Below are 22,058 nucleotides of genomic sequence, written 5' to 3'. Positions count from 1 at the left end.
ATAAAACCAACACCAACTACACGCAATACGCTCCTTTGTGCACCAAATTGGTCTGGCTTCCGCTGACGTTGGCTTCAGGATGACACCAGATACCTGGCTCAAGATGACCCTGTGCCCGGTAAGCTCTGGGAACAGCCTTCCCATGATTTGTTTAGGCCGAATCTCACAAGTCTTCTACGCAGAGTTCTTCGACGTCAAATTTTGTCCGTACCAACCTTTGGATGCGAGCCCCATTTTCGCTGCCGTCAGCAAGAAGCATGTAAGTGTTTACTACGCGCTGCGTATTTCCCTTGCTCGGCTGGACCAGACCTGACCTAGTTCTCCTATTTCCAGATAGTCGTTTGTCGCCTGACAGCAACCGCCGATGACTCCAATCCTTGTGAGATCATCAGCATAATTCGGGATGACGATGTGCGTTGTCACTAGTAGTTCGGCCGCCCTCAAGGCCCTTGGCGACTGACTCGACTACAGGCCGAGGCTAGAAACTACTATTGCACTTGGACCCGAGATGCCGAGACAGGAAAGCCACTGCTGTGCTACGGCGGTGAGGATGCCAAAATCAAAATTTACGACATAGTTGAGAGCAAGCTCGTCAACGTAAGTTGAAATCATCGCGCACCAGCCTCCGCGGGATCTTTTGCTTACATCTCACTTAGTGTCTAGTTGGCCACGGAGGAGTGAGCACTATCTCGACTCTTGTTAAGGGGAGGGGGCTGCGCTAATGGCACGGCAGGATGTTTGCGATGTGGTCACGTCGCCCATTGACCCCCTGATTATCGCCTCTTGTTCCGACGACACTACGGTCCGGATATGGAGCCTGGATCCAAAGCATGAAAAGCAGCCATGCCTGTGTATCCTTGGAGGCGAAGGCCACTACTGGAGCTTGCTCACACTGGTCTGTCCAAAATCACCGTCTAGAAGAGCTGTTCGTGAACCTGATTCTGACGTGAGCACAAGGCCTGGCATGACACAGGTCGTTATATCCTCTCTGCTGGTCACGATCAAATAATCAACCTGGTGAGATTTGCCTCTTGACGTTCTGCTGTCTTTCTAAGGCTAACGAATCGTAAAGTGGACGGTGCCAGACCTCCCAACTGAGCCGAGTGACCGTCCAGTCGAGGTTCACTACCCTCACTTCTCTACGTCAGAGGTTCACAGCAGTCTCGTAGACTGGTAGGTGCTCCGCACTAGGAACACGACAGCAATAACCAGCTCACGTTCTACAGCGTTTCTTTCTTCGGTGACTACATCCTCTCCCGAGCATGCCACGACGATGTCATCGTCCTGTGGAAGATTGAAGGCTTCTCATCCCAGGATCCGCCCCTGCCACAATCCATGGCCCCGACCACAATCAACCCAGCCAACCTTACTCGATCTGCCTTTAACCTGGGCGTCTCGGCGGAATGCCCAGTTCCCTACACTCGTCTGATTGAGTTCCAAACCCCTGGCTGCGGCCCGCAGTTCTTCATGCGGTTCAAGCTGCACTTCGTCCCTGACCAACATCCCATCCTGGCTTTCTGTAACGCCAGCGGCAAAATCTATTTTTGGGACTTTGAGCAGATCACCGGATTCCACGACTATGTCAACGCTCTCAGACGGCCGAGGAGAGACGGCGAGGAGCCCGTATCGAAACCAGCCTGGCTGAACGCAATTACTCACAGAAGCACTGGCAATGCCAAGTCGGGACTGACTGTCAGGGAGAGGAAGGCGGCTGACAAGGTCCATCGCACTGAACTCGAGCAGGTACCCGAGTTGAAGGACCGATTCAACCAAGAGACACTGGATATGTGGAATGGTAAATACGGCGTCAGCAACCCCCAAGTGCCCCTAAAGCCCCACAAGATTGAAAATTGTGGCGCGTCGACGTTTGTGGGTAGACAGGTGGCGTGGAGCCCGGGAGGCCAGTGGTGTGTCGTCGTGGGCAGCTCCAATTTCGCCTTGGTGCTGCAGAGATGGGCGCCGTCCAAGAAGGATGCATGAAAGGAAGAACAGGCTGGAATAGAATTGCGCCTGGAGAGTAAGTGGGGGGCTAGGGACGAAGGCTTGTGCCAACTTCTGGTACCTCAAACTATTCAGAAAAATGCCGACGACCACTTCTAGATAGCCGTGCGGTACTCTCTAATAGGAAGCGATGAGAAGACTGGCAAGATGGGGCCCTCGTCGTGGTCGGCCGGGACCATCATCTCCTGAACAAACGCATCAGGCCGTCCGCCGTGCTCCGCCATTTTCTGAAAGCTGCTACGCGCGTTGTTTCTCTCGGCATCGCGCCGTATCCTCGCCTCGGCCATCTGGCCCTCCGCCTCGGCCAACGCTGGAATGAGCAAGTCGCCGATGTACAGCGACACCATCCCCCGTAGCCGCAGAAGCTCGTGACTGTGCGAAAACGGCCGGTCCTCGAGCAAGTCGTCCATGCGGCCCGCTATCTCACGCAGTGCGTCCAGCGTCCGCAGGCGGATCTGGTCCCTTGCCTGGCGCAGCCGGCGATCCCGTGGATCGGGTTGCCAGCCGGTTGCCTTGTAGTCGGAGTCGTCCACTATCATGTCGTGGATATCGATGTCGCCGCCGCCGCCGCCGAGTGAAGAGGGCTCTTGCCACGAGTCGTCTTCCCACTCCTCGGCGTCGCGATGCAGACGCTGGAGATGTGCTGATTGCTGCTTGTGCACCTGGAAGACCTCGTAGCTCAGCAGCGCGGGCCAGAAGTCGACAGCCGAGACGGCGGCGCGGTACTTGAAGTTGTACGGGTAGCGCTGGATGAGGTCTTGGAAGTACTCGCGAACGCGGGGAACGTTTGACGCTGGGTACATTTCCCCTGCACCGGGTGCACCGTCGCGAGCGCTGATGGAACTGCCGCCCTGGCGCATGAGGATTTCGGCGCCCAGGGCCCAGTAGTTGTTCCGTCTGATGTCGACCGGCTTCCCGTGGACGTGGGACCTCACGAGCATCCCAAAGGCGCGCTTGGCATCGGTCACGCGGCCCTGGTCAAGGAACCCATAGATGGCGCGGACCAAGGGGCGGAAAGGCGACTTCTCGGAGGCGTACTTGGCCTTGGTCTCCCCATCCCTTTTCCTACGCCGCGGCTTCTCGTTGTCATTGTCGCCGTTGCCCAAGCGCATTTCCTCGTCTTCCTCTTCTTCATCAACGTCGTTGCTGTCCACAAACTTGGCGGCCGTGATGGGTCCTCCTCGGCTCCGCGCTTTCGAGTCTTGCCACGCGCGGTGCGGAAACCTGGGCTGCGTCCGCGATGGTGGCTGGTCCGTCTCGGCGAGGCCAGCAAGGCGGAGCTGACGCAAAACGGAGGGCGTATGACTTAGAGGGTTGATAGAGTCACTGGGAAGCTGAGAGCCAAAGCGGGTGTCTTGGTTGTCACTCAAGGACATGGCCGAGGCGGATCTCTTGCGGCTGGGGGCCGATTGGCTCATGATCGCGTGTCGCCGTGGATGGTTCGAAATGATATGGTGTGAGTTTTCCCAGCAGAAAATAAGTTTTGATCATGCAAAGTATGTATATTTGAGATGACTGTATAACGTCTGTCTTCGCTTCGTGTTTTGAGAGGGAACCAATCGGTGGAGTGAGTAGGTCGTTCAAAAGGTGTAAGTTGTGAGAAGCAGCAATAGCAAGTGAGAGAATTCGGTGAAAACGAAGTGGGGCACGGCCTTGGTCTGTTGATCGAGAGGTTATTGGATTGCCTACCGACCTGGGTAGCCTACCCGCCTAAACACCTTCGAACCTGCAACCAGCTTGGTCCTGAAGCAATTGAAGGATTCGGGTTTTAGGTGAATTTTTTGAAATGAAAACCTGCTGGGATCACCCAGCAGGTTATCATTTTGCTGGAATTACCTTCGTTCAAGGCATACCAAGTCTGGATCTTCAGGATCAGAAAAAAAAAAAACCCGCCCAGCACCGCCTATAGGCACTCCCCAATTTTGCCTAGATAGACGCCTAAAAGATGTAGTCAACTGTCAAGACAAAAAGGGGTCTAATTTCCTCCATGTCGAGGTAATGTCTCGTACTTTGTGCCCTGCAGCCGAGGTCGCAACATGTAGTGGTCAAGTCGGTATCTACAACATCAAACACAAACGATCACACCAAAAACCGTTGGTGACTCTCCACCTCTGCGACCATGCAGGATACAGAGCCAACATCGACTGTCGGGGTCGTTTCACCTGCGCATGTTAAAGGCCAATGCGAAGAAGCAACAGCTCATGTATCTTGGTCATCACAGTCGCCTAATATACATTGTCTAGAGCGCGCCGATACAACTCGGAGAGGTTTCATTTCTTGGTCGCAAGTGGCCCAGCTTACGCAGACTTGCGTTCGAAGTAGGTCCACTGGCCCTCGACAGGCTTCTCTTCCAAGTCCTCCCACCTATTCAACAAGGGTCAGCACGTACGGGGCATCAACGACGGAGATAGCGGGTGAGAACATACACCTTTGCCTGCGTCATCACATCCACGAGCTTCAGCTCGCTCTCGGCAACCTCGATAACCTCCTCAATGAGGCCAGCTCCAATCTTGTTCTCAAGTTCAGAAATCCTATTGACACGCAAAGCCAGTTAGTTTCCGTGCCGTGCCGTGCTATTGAGCCCCATTCCTCCACTGGTGTATCCATAGACTCACTGGTCCGCCGTCAACTGAGGTTCAGGCTCCCATTGAACCTTGGCGATGTCGTTGAGGTCCTTGCGGTCAGCAAGCAGCTGATGATCCTTGCGCTCCGCCTCGGTACGGGGGCCCTCGAGGGTGCCACCCTCGTCCTTCTCGCCGTCCCACTCCTCGACACGGACGTCTTGAGCGTCGTGTTGGGTGGCTACGATAAACGTTCGGTTGCCGAGCTTCACTGTCCGGGCGCCGCTGCCGTCGACGCGGCCACTGACGAGGCGGAATTGTTCGGGCTTCTCCTTGACGATCTGCTCGGCTCTCTTCTGCCACTCGGCGTATCCGGCGGGTTCCGTCGCTTCGACAAGACCAAGGCGGTGCTTCGTAAGGGCTTCCACGGATTGGCGGTACAAAGAGGACTCGGGGACCGTCTTGAGTTTCTCGAGGGTGGTGTTGTACAGGTAAAGCAGGGTCGACCGGGGGCTGTTGTGTGTCCAAAGGCCAGTAAGGCCTGTCGGGGTGCCGGGTTCGAGGTAGCGAGCAGGCTTCACGCCCGCGAGCAGGCGAAATGTCTTTCGCATGGTTGCGGTATCAATTGACTCAGATTGGGGTGACGACGTTTGGACGGAATTGAGCTGTGGAGCGTGAGGTCGAGAGCTGCGCTCGCAACAGCAATGGTCACTTTGATTTCATTGACCAGTAGATTTCCTTACATAAGTCAGCACACTCGCGTCACGTGACACGTGTTTAAGACACATGCGAGCGGGTGGAAATAGGCACACGATCATCATCAGCCCCACGCCAGCCGTTGCGATCATCGACATTCAACTGTGAACGAGCTGTGGCCTCTTCCTACATGCAAATGAAAATGGTATTTGGGGTGGACTTTTAAGAATAGCTCTCGCGGGTGCGATTCACCGAGATGGTGGGCGTTGTATCAACATGGGATTCGCTTCACCCTCACTCGATCATATGGGACGATGCATGCAACCTAGCAGATGTCGTCAAATACTTAAATCACTGAGAGCAACACCTATCATGACCTCCAACACACGAAAACAGCTCGATATTTGTAGGTCGTGGAAAACATCGTAAATGGACGTAATCGAGGCGCCTCCATCGCTGGTTTTCAGGCGTCGGATAAGGAAGTGAAGTAATCCTAGCAGCCACACAAAAGCTGCGTAATACGACGAATGACCGTCCAAGAGAAAGGAGATGGTGTATAACAGAGGCAACACCGCCAAATTGACGGCCACTCAAGCAAAGGAGCTTCCCTCCGACCTTTGGAGTGCTCCAATTGCCTTGGCTCGACGCTTCGAGACGTTGATCCGATCTAGGTATCGTGAAGCTGCCAGCACTGCAAGAGTGATTTCGAAGAAAACGGCACTCGTTCAGGTTTCTAAGAGGCGTTCTCACGGCTCTTGCGGTAGCTGGCCTGCAGCGACGGCGTCAGCACGAACGGGTTCGTTAAACGTCGTAGTTCGAGGCGCGACTAACCTCCTGCTCAACCTGCAGGCCATCCACGACGGGAGCGAGTTCACTCAGGATCTCGTAGGCCCGCTTGTGGTACTCGATCTGGGCAGCAATCAAGTCGGCAAGGTTGCGGAGAGGCTCGGGGGTATCGAGAACCTGTCTGGAGGGTTAGCAACGATTTCAAAGTGAAGCAGAAGGTCATATCCACGTACGTTCTTCATAACACCAACAGCCTCCTCGGTCTGCGTGACGAACTCGTCCTCGGCCTTCTCGATTTCCTCCTGAGCCTCGGGGCTCAACTCCTGAGGCTGGGGCTCCTCCGGACGAGGGGAGCCGGGACCGATCTTCCAGGTAGTACCGTGGGCGCGGGCCTTTGCAGCATCGAGCGTCAAGCGTGACTTCTCGACGTTCTGGCGGGCACGAGTCGCGAACTTGAGGTTGGTGTTCAGGGTCGTGTTCCAGCCAGCAAGAAAGCGACTCTGGATTTGGGCGTCCTGGGCCATGCGGGCCTCGCCAACGCGCTCCATAGCCAAGGCATACTTCTCGAGTGCCGTAGCCAAGGGGTCCTCCCCTGCGCCGGTGTGCTGTTGGTGCAGGACCTGGCTGCTTGACAGACTGGCTCTGGCAATGGCATGGTTGAATGTCTTTGGCTGAGGCTTCGCAGTAGGAGGGGCCGTGAGGGCGGCTTGAGCCTCGGCAGGAGAGGCGGCGGAAGAGAGGAGAGTGACCTTCTCACTAACGGTGCGGCCGAGATCCTGGAAGGTCTCCTTGATGTTGGGAGGGTAGTCATAGGCCTCGTTCGAGTATTGAGAGCTTCAGGTGCTGGTTTTAGTGGTCGATCTTTGGTTACGAGTTGTTCTATGGACCAGACTCACGTCACAGCCAGCATCTTCTGATGGACCTGCTTGAGAGCGTCGACTCGCTTCTCGAGGTCGATGTAGTCAGGAGGGAGTTGGGTCTGTTGAGGTCAAAATGGTTAACTCGACTCTTCAAGAAATAGATTCCCGATCAGTGGCAGCGGCGTCATACCTTGTCCTCAGCTTGGCCAAGCTGTTCCTTGGTGTACTGAAAGGTACGGGAGGCGAAGGGGGTAATGGAGGCCCCGAAGGAGCTGTGGTTGAGGATTATTCGTCAGCCTGGAAACGCCCCTCGCGACAGCCTACGCAAAGGGTTCGCGGCAATGCAACATACGTAATGTTCTTTCCGAAGTTTTTGAAATCCATCTTTGCGACAGCCCTGAATGAACTTTGGAAGATATAAAAGCAAATGCGACTCGGTCGCGGTAGGCAGTCGGCGCTGGATATGTGCCCGAGAGAGTAGTGGTGGCAGTGGTGGTAGTTTGTAGATGCGGAAGTTCGGCCTCGTGTCGTGCCTGCTCCCAGGTAAACCAGGGTAGACAAGTATATCTTAAATTGGCTGCAGTGGCACTGCACAATAGGACTGTTGTCACAAGCTGTCCAGGGGCAGTTAGACTGGGTGGATAGGTAGGTGGTTTGAGGTAGCCAAGCCCGCGTAGGTACCCAGGTACCTACCTACCAAGGGATGACTGAGATAGCGCGCATGACACGTGATATATAAGGTAGCCAACAGGCTAGGTACCTACCTGCCTCCCTAGTCATGTACATCGATACCCCCCCAACCGTCCCCGTCATTTGTGCGGCCCGAAATTGTGCGTGCATGCACTGACCTGAGACAGAATAACTTGACCACCTCCAGCGGATCGATTGTGGGGTTGCGATACCCGTCCATGGAAGACAATGGGGCTTCCGGCACTCTTCGAGCGGAAACCCGTTCCCTACCTACGTCGAGTCAGGTGGAAATGTTTCGTCTAGCCAATGTCCACCCTTTTCAATAGAGTTTGAGATCTTGCTTTGTACACCGTGTGTTAATGGTTTCTTTGCCAGTCATATTGTCGTGGAAAGTGCTCAAACAAGAGAGCCCTGGAGTTTCTGTCTAGTCACTGTCTCAATCTGGCGGCTTCGAATCTGCCCAAGATGGCTCAATCTCGCGGCAAACGTCCTCGTAATCCAGCAACTTCGGATCGCTCAGTGGCAGATGGGGAGTTGTCCAAAACATGGTCCAGTTGGTGTCCTTCAGCTTCCATGTCCCCAGTGATCTCTCGAAATACCATTTGTTGACAGGGTTGTCTTGGCGACTCCGCCAACAAACGCCCTCCGGGAAGCAGCCTCTCACCATAGCGTTGAAAACCACATCAGCGACACCGCCGCTACCCTGGCGACTTTTGAGCACCGCAAACTTGTCCAGATACGGAACGAGGCGTCCTGTCTTGTAAGCCGTGGCCTCGTCCAATCCAAACGGTCTCTCCCACGTCAGAATAGCTCCGCCTTCGTACTCCCCAGCAATGATGACGCCAGCCAACTTCTCGTTGACACGCTCCAAATAATGATGAACGTCCAACTCACGGTTGAAAGAATCATTGATAAGATAGACTAGCCGTGGCAGGTCTATGCAGGTGTCTGTGAGCCTCAGACGTGGGCCGCCGGGGCCAGGCGGCAGCCAGGCACTGACTGTAGGGTCAGGGTACACTGTGAGAGGCATGCCGCGCTTGAGCAAAGTTGCCACATGTGTCTCGCCGGACACTGCATCGCCTTTCTTTCCTGACCGGACTCGCTCGAGGGGTAGTGATGACGAGAAGACAGGCTTGTCCGTCAGTAGGTTGTGGATCAGGGGGTTCTGCCTGTTACGAGTCGTGACCCTGGTGAACTCCTGAATGGGTTTGTTTGCAGCAGCAGAAGGGGTGCTGATGATGGCGGAAGATGTCGAGGGTAACATTGCAAGCACCTTTCTTGACAAGTCAAGGTTGCGGGCATGAATTTGCCGTATGTCTTCAGGAACTTTGCCTCGCTGCGCTTCTGACCCCGAAGGATGTGTGAGTCCATACATGATGCCTTCGAATTCCTGCTCGAGGTTGATGTACCGATGACAAGAGTCATCGTGTACGTCAGAGAGGGGTGTGCCGCCGGCTGGATCCAGGATGATGACCTTCTCAACCGAAGCGACCTTGACGCCCGGACTGAAATTGGAGCCCAGAGAGCCAATCGGTTGATTGGAGGCGTTGAACTGTAGCCCGCAAAAGTACTTGGTAAGCGCAACGATCGTTTCGTCGGCATCAACCACATCAATGCTCTTCAAATCGTGGGCCATGGTGACAGGCGGCACGATTACAATAGCGTTGTCTTGTAGCGCTCGTATCAAGAGATGCGGATGCTGGACATAAACACCGGAGGGCATAAAACCCTGGGTTTGAAGCGTATGTGATTCGGCATCGGCCACACACTGGTCAAGCAGAATGCAGCCGGGTTCACCAAAGGTCTCAACGGCTTGTTGAGCCCGCCAAGATTGCTCACGGAGCAGTTTCCGGTTCGAGGCTGGCCCTCCATCCAGGACAATGAGACTCACGAGACCGAGCTTTCTGAGCTGGGTCAGGGTCTTGGCGATGGCACTCAGCATGTCGTCGTCAATGTCTTGCGGAAGACGTATCTTGACAATAGCCAAGTTGATGGGCTCATCAAGGGGAACAGTGGTTTCGACCTTGCTGTCGCTACCCTGAATGAACTTCGGTGCCTGGTTGACAACTCGGATGGACGAATAAGACTGGTCGGCTGCTCCTGGCAGCTCATCTGCTTTGCGCTTCTTGGATGCGCCGTCGCCCGACTGAGGAGCATATTTTTGAAGGTATCCCTTGGCATCACGACGGGTAGCCGATGCCTCTAGAACAGATACGATGAAGTCCTGGAACTGGAATTAGTATGTTTGGTAACGCAGGAATGTTGGGGTGATTAGTTACCCTGTCTTCCGCCCGCTTTCTCTCTCTGGCTTTGGAGCTCGAAGAGTGGCGAACTGCAGACAGTGCATTTTGCAATGCCTCCTCTTGGTGAGTGCCTAACCGCGGGCGGTGATAAAGTCTGCAATTAGGCGGGCTATATGAGTCAATAGCGAAAGGTGCCTGTTGGGTGAAAGATGTATAAGCTCATGTACTGGAAGTCCAGTGGGGTGAGGTGACGGATGGTAGAAGATGGAACACTTACCCTCGCAACCAGGTTGCTCGCTTGCTTCAACACCGGAGCCCGCATCTTATCCGTGGTCGCCTGAAAGGCAGGGCATGCCAAAACGGGCAACCGTCCTATGATGGCAGTATATACCGAAGCTGATGTAAGTAGGCCGTGGCCGACGATACGATGAAGAATTGGCCAATATTCAATCAACTCCTAACGTTTTCGGCGGTGAGAAGCCCAAAACCCGGCTGTGGGCGTTGGAGTAGGTAGGTCGGAATCGAGTACCCGGTCAGGGAGGCAGTGTCTTTAAGAGGGGGGAAGGGTCAAAGCCCAGCCATTTCTTCAGACGGCCATGCAAGTGACCGTGAGGGTGCCTTGAGATCTGCTCCGAGGTTGAGACGACTTGGAAGGAGCCAAGTTGAACAAATTGAGCTTTGGTAGAAGTGGGAGTCGGTGACGAAGGGAAAGACGCAGGCTGGGGCGAGGAGTAAAGACAACCCGGCCTGTTCCCCCAGACCCAAGGAAATTCCCACTTTGTGAGTCAAACTGGCCTACCAAAAAGTTTACTGATAAGGCGATAAGACGGAAATCATGGGGCCGCCATCGGCGACCGCCTTGTATCACCGTAGCACCGAGGCGAGTTGTCGGGCCAAGTGGGAAGGAAGATCAAAGTCTCGACAATAATTACAAAATGACTCGAAGGGGGGGAGGGGTTTGTTTTGCAAGTTGCCATGTGATGAATAGTGAGCATGTGCCACATAGGCGGCTGGCCGCTTTTGGTTGGTGGTTGTGGTTCTGAGCAACTAACACTGACTGGACTTACAACCAACGGGTCAGACAACGTAGGTATCCTCTTCCTCTTCAACCTTGATATCGGGCGACCTTACTTGGGTAGTTTCCAGGAGGGACCAACTGCAGCGACGGGGGCTGCCGCAGCCAGCGCATTGGTTGCATTGCCTTCTGCAACTGACAACACGGCTTTGGTACTAATAGCATGAGGGACGCCGGGTGCGCATAGGCCTTACCTTTTCTGTAAGAAGTGCGCAAGGGAGTCTCATAAAATCGAGCACGAACTTAGCTACCTAGCTGAATAAACCCGATTGCCGTTCCTATTGCCGCCCTCTCCATGCTGGGACATATTAGATCTAAAGCCTCTCCGATGTAACTTGTCAGGCATAGGCCGCCAATGGATGACCCCGCTTCTCTTCCTGGTGCATCAGTTGTGAAACCTACCCAGGCTACTTCCAAGATAGACATTACGCATGTCAATGCCGCTGCATCCTCCCAACCTTTCAGCCCCTTTTCAGATTCCGATTCCGCGGTCTGAAATTGCCCTCGCTCCCGTCTTCTTGACTTTTTATCCTGACCCCGATTATTGCTCTGCCCACGTGTCACACAATGTCAGCCAGGCTCCTCTGGGTCGGTCTCGGCAACATTGGGAGGGTGAGCCTTCCCCCACGTCTAATTCCACCCAATTCCTAGAACAGTCATGGTACTGAAGCTCATCTCGTCCAGGAAATGTGTAAAAACCTCGTCGAGAAGTCCAACTTGGATCAACCGCTTCTCATCTACAATCGCACCGTCAAACGAGCGACAGAACTGAGCCAGAGCTTGCCCGCTGGCAAGACAGAGATCGCAGTCTCGCTCGGAGCCGCCATTACCAAGGCCGATATCATCTTCACGTGCATTGCCAATGACCAGGCAGTAGAGGAGGTCTTCGCGACCGCAGTCCAGCATGACCTCAATGGCAAAGTATTCGTGGAGTGCTCTACCATCGCCCCCGCTACTTCCGAGGCCGCAGCGAGGTCGGTCCTGGACAAGGGCGCGGAGTTCGTTTGTGCCCCGGTGTTTGGTGCTCCCGCCATGGTGGCTGCTGGTAATGCGACTTTGGTGTTGGCAGGACCCAAGACTTCGATCGAGAAGATCCGGCCATACGCCAATGCCATGGCAGCCCGCGAAATCAACATGGCCGGTGAGCCGTATCACAAGGCTTCGACATTGAAGGTGCTGGGAAACACCGTAATCCTGGGCATGGTCGAGCAGCTGGCAGAGACATATGTAACTGCCGAGAAGAGCGGGCTGGGAACTGGCTACCTCAAGCAGTTCGTCGACGCCCTCTTCGGTGGAAGCCCGTACCCTGCGTATTCGGTACGGATGTTGGAAGGTGACTACTATAAGAGAGAAGAACCGCTATTCGCGGTTGATCTTGCGCGCAAGGATGCTGCCCATGCCATGGCCATCGCCAAAGCTGCCGGCACGCGCCTACCAAATATCGAAACCGCCGACAAACACCTCCAGATTGTGAAAGAACACGCGGGACCTTCGGGTGACATGGCCGGTATTTACGGCGCCGTGAGAAAGGAAGCTGGTCTCAAATTTGAAAACGACTCTTAGGAAGGCTTCCAAGGAGCTGGAGTTTTCAAAGCTTTAAGAGCCTTGGATGAGATCAGAGCAAGGCAGGAGAATTTTATCATGTCTCTAACCACATTCGTTCCTCCTATATCCTCTGTTTCCAATGACTCCAATCTAGCCCACCGTCGTTTCTAATCGTCCTCAGGAGGGAGCTTTTTGCATAAGCGTAGGAACTAGCATCTGTCGACTATCGGCAAGCCGGCCAGACTAGATTGCAAATGACTAAGCAGCAATGGTGCTCTCCATATTGATTCAACGCACTGTATTAGACACTGTAGAGACAGCTGCACCGACATGTCGACGACGTCTGACCTCACAGCTCTCAGCCTCCATACAGACGACAGAAGTAAACAGCAAAGCACCACAACAGCACCATCGCGAAGCTCGAGACACCTGCAAAACCCCAACGGAGCATAAACTCTCGGAATCGAATACCAAAATGGCGCAAGGGTCCGTCTGCCTTGGATACGCCTCGTCAATGAGCGAAATGCTGACGAGTTGGCCAATAGCTACAGCATCTTCATCGGACTCGTCGTCGTTGTGGCGATGGGCGCCGGCGCATGGTTCTTGTCGCCCAAGGGCGAGACGCAAATGTAAGTTTAATCCCCTACGAGACAAACCGCGTGGGACCCTGCCCTAGCTGGTCTTTGCATCTCTTGCTATGTAGCACTGCTAACGTCGGCGGCAGCATTTGGAGATCATCCCTCCTCCTGGCTCTCGCATGCTGCTACCTCATGTGGGCTATCACGTTTCTCGCCCAACTCCACCCTTTGATCGAACCCAAACGCAGCAACCTCCGCGAAAGCGCTGTGCACCACTGATGAATATCTCGAAGTGATGGCGATCGAAGGACCGCGACGGGATGCCGATGTATTATTACCGACTTTACACAACTACAACTCTTCATATGAACGGCGTTAAGGACTTTAGGGATTCTGCCATAGAAGTGCGTGTTACCGGCCGTCGAGGAATGTCGCCACGCATTGTCTAGACCGGATGACGATGGATGGCGCTGGCAGACCCACGGCCTGGGCGATACTGGATCAGGTGCGCACTCGAGCGGACGAAGCAAGTATGTATGCGACATCAAATTTACGCAATGCCGAGCTCCGTCCTTTTGCGAAATTGTGCTTGGTCTCCATGGTCTAAATCCCCTGTTACCCAGCGGCCAAGTCGCTTGCCCATTCCCTGACGTACATCAATAAAGCCCAGAGGGCCTTACCATCCGCAGCAATGCTGGTCTCGCCGATGGAATCGATACCGTCCATCCCGGCAGCCCACAGAACACTGCGTCCCACGGCCCAGCGCGCTAGTGCTCCCGTCGTGGCGAGCAGAGTAGCGACGCCGTAGCCGCAGTCAAGCAAAATGCGGAGGGCCTCAACGTTGTTTGCTACCACAGCCCATCCTAGCGAGCGCGCCGCAGCCGGGACATCATATTGCCATATAACCATAAGAATCGGGAAAAGTTTGGTCGAGGACGAGACGAGTAGTGCGGTCGAGACGGAGTTGGGACGCGAGTACCGAGGCAGGACGTTGAACATGCCCAGAGGGGAAAAAGGGGACGACGTCATGAACCGGATGCTCATGTGGAAGGCGAGGGTCGACAGAGCACAGAGAATCACTGGCGCGATGTTAGCCTGTGCTTGAGGAGGCCCAGGAACTGTTATGGTTCTTTGTTTTGGGGGAAAGAAGTTGCTTTTGCCATCCAACATACAGAAGAAGAGGTATTGCGACACGATGGACTGTTGAGTTAAACTGCCCAAATTGGCGCCCTCGTATTGGGAGGACTTGGGGACCGTCTGCTTCTCGATGCGAGCCCATGTCAAGTACACGTCGAACAACAGTAGCAGAACGCCGAGCCGCACAATGGATGACTGCCGTGGTCAATGTCAGCAACTGTAAAATGTATCGAATAGTCAGTGCTCCAACCCTGACTTACATCAAACTGGTCATCGTCCTTCATGAGTGTGTTATGAAGCAAGTGGCGGTAGACCTGGGGTTTGATCAGAACCAGGTCAATGAAGAGCACGACGAAATCGTGCTCGACATACTTGTCGCAAAAGTGACCGCAATTTCTGCAGACGGTCAAGCGGATGTTGTGCCCGCTGGACTTGTCATCGGCATTTGAGTACTTGGTCCATAGCGTCTTGACCGGGTGCCGGCACTCGATGCAGATGGGCATCGCGTACCGAAGTCAAAACAATATCTAGTTACTCAACACAAGCAGCCGTGGTATCTCTGATTGATCCCGAGTACAATCCGACTGACTATATGCGACTGGGGAACGAGGTGGTTACGGCACGTGGCATTGTCGTCGTGGTCTGAAGCGTAGCGGTGCAAATCAAAGTCAAACACATGCAGCCTTGTCGCCTCAAGCTCTGGATTGATTGTGTACTTCTGTACCGCGACCTCGCACTTGCAGCTAACCAGGAGCCCGAGTGGGGCCGCCCATGCATAAGCCCGCCAGCAGACAATGTCGAAGCGCTGGTTTAGAGCCGGTTCAAAAGAAAGGGAGACTCCCCCACCTTGTTGCACTCGAATGCGCGGAGGGCGCCGGAGTGAGAGGGCTGCTAATTCGGGTCATAAAACAGTTCAGGCCTCAACCGAATTGGGGCAGCGGGAAAGCCACCTGTTCTGTCTCCACTTCAAGAATCGCTAATGATCAAGTACCCAAGTATTCAATCACAGTGGGACAGCAGGGGCATCTCGACAGTGCTGATTACGTCGTAATCAAGGGTCCCCATCCCTTTGGCCCCTTCAAGCCCGCCCGCCTCATCCATCAGTGGAGGAGGACAGTTTATCCCAGTCTAGGACTCCAGGTCAGACCAATCCACATCCTCCTCCCGCTGCCACTACCGCTTCCGCTGGTGCTGCAACATGCGCTAAAGAAGAGGTACCACGAACCACGGACGGTCTCGATCACTCGTTGTCATTCGGCTTGAGCCATCCTTCTACCTTACCACACTCACCTCATTCATTCATTCCTCACTTGCCCATCGGTCGTAATTCCCTGCCACCCTTACATACCAATCCTTCGAATAGTTTCAAAGGCGAACCCGTGTCTTCTTCGACAATTCCTACCATCAAAGGCCTTTTCCCGTAGTTTTCTCTTATCCGGAGCCACCCTCGACGCCGCGTCCCGATTCGCCTTCCCCCCTTGCGATCGACCATCGTCCATGACCGAAGCCGCGCGCTGATGCCCTCTCTTTCAACTGCCTGCCACCTAACCGACGAGGTGGGCGGCCTTGCTCCATCATGGCAAACTCCCTAAACCCGGTCGGGTCGGCATCTCACATGTCTTCGTCGGCCCTTTTGCCAGCACACCATGATGCCGAAGCCCGTCCGCGCAACCGGCGTCTCATCAGCACCGTCGACGATTCATCCTCGACTGGAGGGCCTATGGAGAGCCTCTCTGCCTCCTTCTCTGCTCTACGTACCCCGTCTAACCGCGCGCCCAGCCCCATGCCCTCCAGCCAGTTGTCCAGGGACACATCCACCAAGCCCGCTGCTCGGACTACCTCTGCCAGCAACCGCCGAAATAATACTACACCGAACACAGCCAGTTTTCTCGACACGACGTGGTCTCAGGGCTGGGCCTCGATTCAAGGGCTGGCCTCTTCCATCTTGTCCGGTGGAAGTGTCCACGAAGCGGGCTACGAGTCAGATCACCGGGAGGGAAGACGGACTGGCTTTAATCCCCTTAAGCGAGACTATTCCACCCCGCCACGGAAGACGCCCAAGGACTGGGGCCCTGCGCCGCCGTCTAGTTCTCGGCCTGGTCACCAGGATATAGCGGCAGGTTCTCTTGCGGAACGAAACGCCGCCCTTAAAGCAGCCCGGACGGCGAGCGTCTTGGAAAGTCACGAGGGCGTTAATGGGGGACTTGATGTGGCGGGCAAGTACAAGAGGAGGAATTCGGATGAGGTTATCAGGGACACGCCGCAAGAGGAGGAAGTCCAAGACCAACTGGTCTATATCCACCATGTACAACCTACTGACACCTATGCCGGCATAGTGCTCAAGTACAGGTGCCGCGAAGACGCATTCAGGAAGGCCAACGGCCTGTGGTCCAGGGACATACAGGTGCGAAAATGGCTAGCCATACCGGTAGACGCCTGTGAAATTAAAGGACGCCCATGCGAGCCACCCTCGAATGAGGGGCAAGCTGTTGATTTGCTTGCCCCAACACCGGAGCCCCGAAGTGCTCATGGGCGGGGTGGACTTACTTCAGCTCAATCACAGCAAGTCGATTTCTTCAGCTTGCCGACCACAAACGACTCAACGTCTGAGCTACCCAAAAGCGAGGAGCAGGAAGAGCAGCCATGGACCCATGTGCGTTGGGTTACTCTCGACTCGGTCGCAAAACCAGTGGAGATTGCCCGTGTATCGAAGAAAACAACAGGGTACTTCCCACCACGACGGAAGAAGAGCCTCCGGAGTACCTCGACCTTGTCGACACCGAGACACTCTCTTGATACTGCAGCGATAGTAGCTGGGTTCACGGAAAGCCCCGAACAAGTGGGCAGGTCATCTTCTCGACGTCAAAGCAACCTCAGCAGCAGGCCGAACCTACCCAGCACTCCAGGGCGGTCTACACCCGCGTCATCAAGGAGCAGGATGAACAGCGATGCGGGGGACACGCGGCCGGCATGGATGAGGAGACCTGGCGGCGTTGGTTCCCTGGGGCGAAGCGTGCGTGCGCCTGGCCCAGAAAGGGATTACTTGAACTCGTGGGCGAAGAAACATCTTCCTGGAATCGCCATCGACGAATCGCTGCCGTCTATTTCCGTCATGGGATCCGAAACTGCCAATTTTGGCTTTAGGCCAGGGTCCAGCGGCGGAATTGTGGAAAGCCCTTTCGACGAGGGACAGGATCTTTTGGCGACATCCCGGCAAAGTTCGGGTCTCGATCGTGCCGCGGCGACGGTAGAAACGTGGTTGCGCGGCGCCTTCGCCAAAGCCCCTGGTACACCGACTCTGGGGACTCGGAGCCGTCACCCGGACGATCTCGATCTCATCGAGTTGACGGACACCAACAGCGACGACGGAAGGTTGTCCTTGCCGGTCGGCGGCGGGTTGACTAGCTCGGGCTTCCTTGAGGCTGCCCCGATGAGTGATGTCGGCTCCACCGGCAGAAGTGACGGGGACGGATCGGTTAGAGGCCGGACTTTGGGCCACACCGCAGCGACTGCCAAGGGCAAGAAGTCTGATTAGGCTCGAGATGGCGGCAGTACTGTCCATCACCGTTACTCCCGAGATGCACGCATACTACATCTCCGAGGGTTCAACAAGGACACGCTCACTACCTTCTGCAGCGAAGCGAGAGAGAGAGAGCGGGAGAGAAAGCGGGAGAGATAAGCACTTGCACAAGGCACGAGGGAATGGCAAGGCAGGGGAGCAATCGAACTGGTGCCACCGGATGGAGCATGGAAAAGGCGTCAGCGGGCATAGAAGGGGGTAGGAGTAAGGGTGGGTTTGCTTGTCAGTCTGCCATGGCTTCCATCCAGGATGGTTGCCCAACCTGCCCTTGACATATACCACCTCCAATCTTGATTTACCATTTTTACCATTAGACATGGGAACATTCGGTGTTTTTTTCTTTCTTTTTACTTTATTTTTTATTTTTTGTTATTAAAGAGAAGAGATGTTTCGAGCCTGGACCGAAGCTGGGCGATGAAGCAATGGGTATAGAGGCTTTAAGGAGTGGCGAGGCATTTTCTAGAGGAAGATGACCTGTTTCTTCGATCATAACCAATCTTGGCTACTATCCGGCTCGTTGACCAATGCGTATTTATGAATCAAAAGATACGAGAGGCAGATGGTTGCTGTAACCAGTCATAGGTAAAACATGACATCACGCGATTCCGTGAATCAAACGGGGGGGCCTGTGCTGGATCTTGATTTGTGCATCCTTCACATCTTCCGTGTGTGACTGTTGTGGGTTAGTGAGTGTGCCTTGCCCTTGTTCTTGCCCGCATGGCGCTGGCGCTGCCTGCGGTTGAACTTTGGGCTACACGTGGCTCATAACCTGAATAAGCAGGTGCCGTGCTTGCCAGCGAAGCGCATTGGGGGGAGGAGGCATCTCGCTGCGCTTCTCGGACATTGTTCATTAGCACATTTCTTACTTTCATCGTAGCTATAGACACGCCCTGGGCGAGGCTTGGTTACAGATGTCATGGAAACAAAGCGTAGAATATGCACACAGAACTTGTATCCTATCTTCACTGAGGCCCAAGTCCCAGGTCAAGGTTCATGTTTGCCAAGTCGCCGTTGTTGATGCCGAAAAACTGGAACCTGTAGCAAGTCATCAGTCTGGTGTGTGCGTGTATTTCCAAAGCTTCAGGTTCACTCACCAGTCTTCAACATTCAAAGTGTTTGGAACAGGTTGCCCCTGGGCAGATCCTGTACTCCAGCTATCGCTCGGGCTTTGTCCATCGGGCATCAATCCATCAAAGTTGGCCGTCCACAGGTTGTTATTGAGGCTGTTGTTGTTATTGTTGTTGCTGTTGGAGTTCTGCTCTTGTCCCTGCGACTGCGGCTGTTGCTGTTGCTGTTGCTGCTGCTGCTGCTGGTGTAGGTGTTGCTGCGACTGCGGCTGGAAGCCTTGCATGTTTGGCTGGAGAACATTGTGGCCCTGGGGAGGGCTTCCACCCAAGACTGGCTTGCCGGTCCCCCTTTGCTGAAATTGGGTGTTTTGGGCCGGCAGTCCACTCTGCATATTGGGGTTTTGCAGGTGCGCCATGAGACCTGCATCCAAGCCTTGCTGGCTTGCGGGCGGGGGCGACATGTGGGGGAAGGCCGGCATGCTGGCACTGTCGGGAAACAACTGATCGGGCTGGAAATTCTCCCACAGAGACTGGGAAATATTTGGCGAGTTACGCGTTACCAGGTACAAATCTGGTGGCGTAGCTGGTACGGAGAAGGACGGGTTGAACGGTGTCGCAGGTCTGGTCTGCGGCCGCGAAGATGTCCCGCCCATGAATGTGTCGTGTTGCCTGGGATTAGGAGATGTTACCGGCGGGGGCATGGTTTGAGGGTTACCTTCGCCCTTCATGTGGCTAGGTGTTTGGGGACGAGATCGCTCATACGACTCCTGGGGTGTCGGGGTGTTGACGCTGAAGTCGATCGCCATGTCATCGTACTTCCGCTTGGCCACATCCTGAGGACGTGAGTGCTGTTCCAACTGCGCCATGGCCTGCTGCGCCTTCCTGTGTCGCTTGCCTGCGGCCTTCTGTAAACGCTCCTCGAGAACCTTGTTCCCTATGATGGACTCAAACAAGGTATACACCATCTTCCCCACCAGCCATACCCGGGAGACTTCCTTGAGGGCCTGCATACATGTTCGTAGTCTGTCCTGAGTCACCTGTTGAATCGATGGTACAGGCGACCGCATTTGATACACGTGCATGATAAGGGCAGAGAACAAGCTGTACACAACAAATGCCGGGCAGAATCGCAGCTCGCCGTGGGCCGCTAGATTTTCGATGATGGACGTGATCATGGCTGCTGCCTGGAATGCGATGTTCCGCGATGGATACGGAGAATCATCAGGGAACCGGCTTCCGCCGTTGGGCGGCATGTGTGCCCTGTGTAACAGACACAAGGTTGTATAGTAGTTGGAGTGGAGCAAAGCAGACCAGAAGTGGTGTCGAGCAACCTCCCAGTACACGATCTTGGGGCAATTCTGGAGCCAGTCTGCGAGAGCCATGTCGCTGTGCGTCAAATCGATCGCGTTGCGTTGCCGACCTTTCGACGCCACCGAGTACTGCTGTGATAGCACCAAGCCCATGATCTCGCATAGTTTGACATATTGCATGAAAAACTGAACGTGTATCGGATCTGGGGGGTACTCGCTATTGCGGTCGCCGTCGTCCTCGATGAAATCCTCTTCCGTGAGCATCTCGACGTCGGAGTCGTCCAGGTTGATGTGAACGGGCCGGCCGAGGGCGACGGCGACGGACCTATCCCGCGTGAAGAGGGTCCACCAGATCCTCTTCCAGAGCCTCTTGTCAGAGCGACTGAGCTGCGACTGCTCGACGCTTCTATGCATGCCAGAACCCTGAGCGACGATGGTGGCGACTCGGCTCCAGTAGAACACGTTCTTTGTCACATCTTCCGGCCCTTCCCAATACCAGCCCATCAGCAATAGCGACTGCACGATGGTCACTCGATCGTCTTCATAGTTGGCATCGTACAACGCTTTGGCTCTCTTGTAGAAGGTCAGAGCCGCAGGGGTTGTCGAACCGTTGGCATCCATCAACTGCGGGTTTGTACAGACTCGGGAGCCGGCCAGCAGCACAGCCTGAAGCAGGAGAAGGGAGGGTGGGTTTTTGGGATCGCGATACTGTCGCATGAAACGGGTGCGGTTGATGACCGGAACGATCGGGTGTATCCATTTGAAGTAAGAATCGATGAGCTCGTCGCATAGTGATCTTGGTGGAAGAAGAAAGGCACCGCGCTGGTGGAGGATGTCGATTTCGACGTTATCCAGTTCGGTCAGGCGAGCTCTAGATCCCCTGACGTTTTCGGGTAAAGGATAATGAACGACGTCTGACGAGCCTTGCCGATCGTGAACGAGCAAAGTCAGGTTGGACGACTCTCCGAGGTAGGCGACTCTACCGGCGTCTGTAATGGGCGCTCTCGTAAACTTTGGTTTCATCACGAGGTTGAGATATGTGCCACTGTCAACCTCCTCCTTTCGGGCTTGCGACTCGGTGTAGTTGGATGACGGCGTACCATCTGTGGTGTGATAGACAGCGGGAGTTCGAGGCGGAAATGTACCAGGACCAGGGGCAGAGATACTTGGAGCTTTCGGTGAACGATCGTCGGCGGTATCTCCCTTCTCGCTGGAGCGCACCTCAGTTAGCCCAGTGTTGGGGGTGTGTGGGAAAGGCGAAGCTGATGCAGACCTATCCGAGTCCTTGTTCGTTCCGGCGTTTGTCGTCTTTTTGCGCTTGGGGGTCGGGATGCGGCATTCGATTTGGAAGGCGACGCAATTCGTGCAGGGCACCCCTAAACTCGCGGCATCGCATCGCACCTAGGTGGTGTCAGTGGACGAGGCTCAGCAAGCAGACTCGGAGAGAAGACTCGGTTGGAGAAAAGAGGGGGGTAGTAATGGAAGCCAGGGGGGCACATTGCATAGTGTAAAAACCCTGTATTCGTACCTTGCGGGCATGGCATGTCTGTATATTGAAAGACCAATGATCAGCGTATGTTTACGTCGAGGAAGGTCGGAATGCTGTGGTGGATGATGCGATCTCCCAGCGCAGCGCGGCGCAAGGCGTTGCGCGGGTAAAGATGCCTCGGCACGAAGTGGGCAGAGGGGCCTCGGAATGGCGGGCGCGCGTCCAGGATAAAGGTGGGAGACTACGTACCTCACAGGCTCTGGAAGCTCGTTGCCTTCATTTTTTTGGAGATATGTCAGCACCCCCATGGCATATGAATCTGGCAAAGGCAGCGTTCATCGCGAAGAAGCGCCAGCTCCGGAGGTTGGTGGTGAGGGACGAACCTGCGAAAACTCATGTGGTTTGCGGCGGCGGCGGCGGCGGCGGCGGCAGCTGCTGCT

The 22,058-nt window shown here is 54.9% G+C and overlaps 10 protein-coding genes across 10 annotated transcripts; 4 read left to right on the top strand and 6 right to left on the bottom strand.

Annotated features, from left to right (window-relative positions):
* Nucleotides 1-103: 103 nt before the first annotated feature.
* On the top strand, nt 104-1,980 carry CH63R_04533 (WD repeat domain-containing protein; the record flags this gene model as incomplete). Its single annotated transcript, XM_018299508.1, has 7 exons — nt 104-259; nt 334-411; nt 472-597; nt 734-895; nt 958-1,017; nt 1,073-1,173; nt 1,227-1,980. 7 exons carry the CDS (start codon nt 104-106, stop codon nt 1,978-1,980), a joined length of 1,437 nt encoding a protein of 478 aa, XP_018160754.1.
* A 116-nt stretch (nt 1,981-2,096) lies between these two features.
* CH63R_04532 (uncharacterized protein) lies at nt 2,097-3,419 on the bottom strand (the record flags this gene model as incomplete). The annotated part of the gene is made up of 1 exon (XM_018299507.1): nt 2,097-3,419. One exon carries the CDS (start codon nt 3,417-3,419, stop codon nt 2,097-2,099), a length of 1,323 nt encoding a protein of 440 aa, XP_018160753.1.
* Nucleotides 3,420-4,298: 879 nt separating this feature from the next.
* On the bottom strand, nt 4,299-5,173 carry CH63R_04531 (Bin/amphiphysin/Rvs domain for vesicular trafficking; the record flags this gene model as incomplete). Its single annotated transcript, XM_018299506.1, has 3 exons — nt 4,299-4,365; nt 4,428-4,532; nt 4,617-5,173. 3 exons carry the CDS (start codon nt 5,171-5,173, stop codon nt 4,299-4,301), a joined length of 729 nt encoding a protein of 242 aa, XP_018160752.1.
* An 886-nt stretch (nt 5,174-6,059) lies between these two features.
* CH63R_04530 (Bin/amphiphysin/Rvs domain for vesicular trafficking) lies at nt 6,060-7,288 on the bottom strand (the record flags this gene model as incomplete). The annotated part of the gene is made up of 5 exons (XM_018299505.1): nt 6,060-6,221; nt 6,278-6,878; nt 6,941-7,023; nt 7,095-7,176; nt 7,257-7,288. 5 exons carry the CDS (start codon nt 7,286-7,288, stop codon nt 6,060-6,062), a joined length of 960 nt encoding a protein of 319 aa, XP_018160751.1.
* Nucleotides 7,289-8,030: 742 nt separating this feature from the next.
* CH63R_04529 (Amino-acid acetyltransferase, mitochondrial) lies at nt 8,031-10,159 on the bottom strand (the record flags this gene model as incomplete). Its single annotated transcript, XM_018299504.1, has 3 exons — nt 8,031-9,824; nt 9,874-10,032; nt 10,115-10,159. The coding sequence occupies 3 exons, from the start codon at nt 10,157-10,159 to the stop codon at nt 8,031-8,033; spliced, it is 1,998 nt and encodes a 665-aa protein (XP_018160750.1).
* A 1,320-nt stretch (nt 10,160-11,479) lies between these two features.
* Nucleotides 11,480-12,475, top strand: CH63R_04528 (6-phosphogluconate dehydrogenase 2; the record flags this gene model as incomplete). Its single annotated transcript, XM_018299503.1, has 2 exons — nt 11,480-11,524; nt 11,597-12,475. 2 exons carry the CDS (start codon nt 11,480-11,482, stop codon nt 12,473-12,475), a joined length of 924 nt encoding a protein of 307 aa, XP_018160749.1.
* A 250-nt stretch (nt 12,476-12,725) lies between these two features.
* Nucleotides 12,726-13,314, top strand: CH63R_04527 (ATP synthase subunit H; the record flags this gene model as incomplete). Its single annotated transcript, XM_018299502.1, has 3 exons — nt 12,726-12,943; nt 13,003-13,086; nt 13,182-13,314. The coding sequence occupies 3 exons, from the start codon at nt 12,726-12,728 to the stop codon at nt 13,312-13,314; spliced, it is 435 nt and encodes a 144-aa protein (XP_018160748.1).
* A 336-nt stretch (nt 13,315-13,650) lies between these two features.
* On the bottom strand, nt 13,651-14,675 carry CH63R_04526 (Arv1-like family protein; the record flags this gene model as incomplete). Its single annotated transcript, XM_018299501.1, has 2 exons — nt 13,651-14,367; nt 14,433-14,675. The coding sequence occupies 2 exons, from the start codon at nt 14,673-14,675 to the stop codon at nt 13,651-13,653; spliced, it is 960 nt and encodes a 319-aa protein (XP_018160747.1).
* A 1,073-nt stretch (nt 14,676-15,748) lies between these two features.
* Nucleotides 15,749-17,707, top strand: CH63R_04525 (LysM domain-containing protein; the record flags this gene model as incomplete). Its single annotated transcript, XM_018299500.1, has 1 exon — nt 15,749-17,707. The coding sequence occupies one exon, from the start codon at nt 15,749-15,751 to the stop codon at nt 17,705-17,707; it is 1,959 nt and encodes a 652-aa protein (XP_018160746.1).
* Nucleotides 17,708-18,714: 1,007 nt separating this feature from the next.
* CH63R_04524 (Fungal specific transcription factor domain-containing protein) lies at nt 18,715-21,152 on the bottom strand (the record flags this gene model as incomplete). The annotated part of the gene is made up of 2 exons (XM_018299499.1): nt 18,715-18,787; nt 18,847-21,152. The coding sequence occupies 2 exons, from the start codon at nt 21,150-21,152 to the stop codon at nt 18,715-18,717; spliced, it is 2,379 nt and encodes a 792-aa protein (XP_018160745.1).
* Nucleotides 21,153-22,058: the final 906 nt, after the last annotated feature.

The sequence above is a fragment of the Colletotrichum higginsianum genome, chromosome 3, assembly GCF_001672515.1.
Source record: "Colletotrichum higginsianum IMI 349063 chromosome 3, whole genome shotgun sequence".
NCBI lineage: Eukaryota > Fungi > Ascomycota > Sordariomycetes > Glomerellales > Glomerellaceae > Colletotrichum > Colletotrichum higginsianum.
This window is presented reverse-complemented; position numbering and strand designations above follow the sequence as displayed.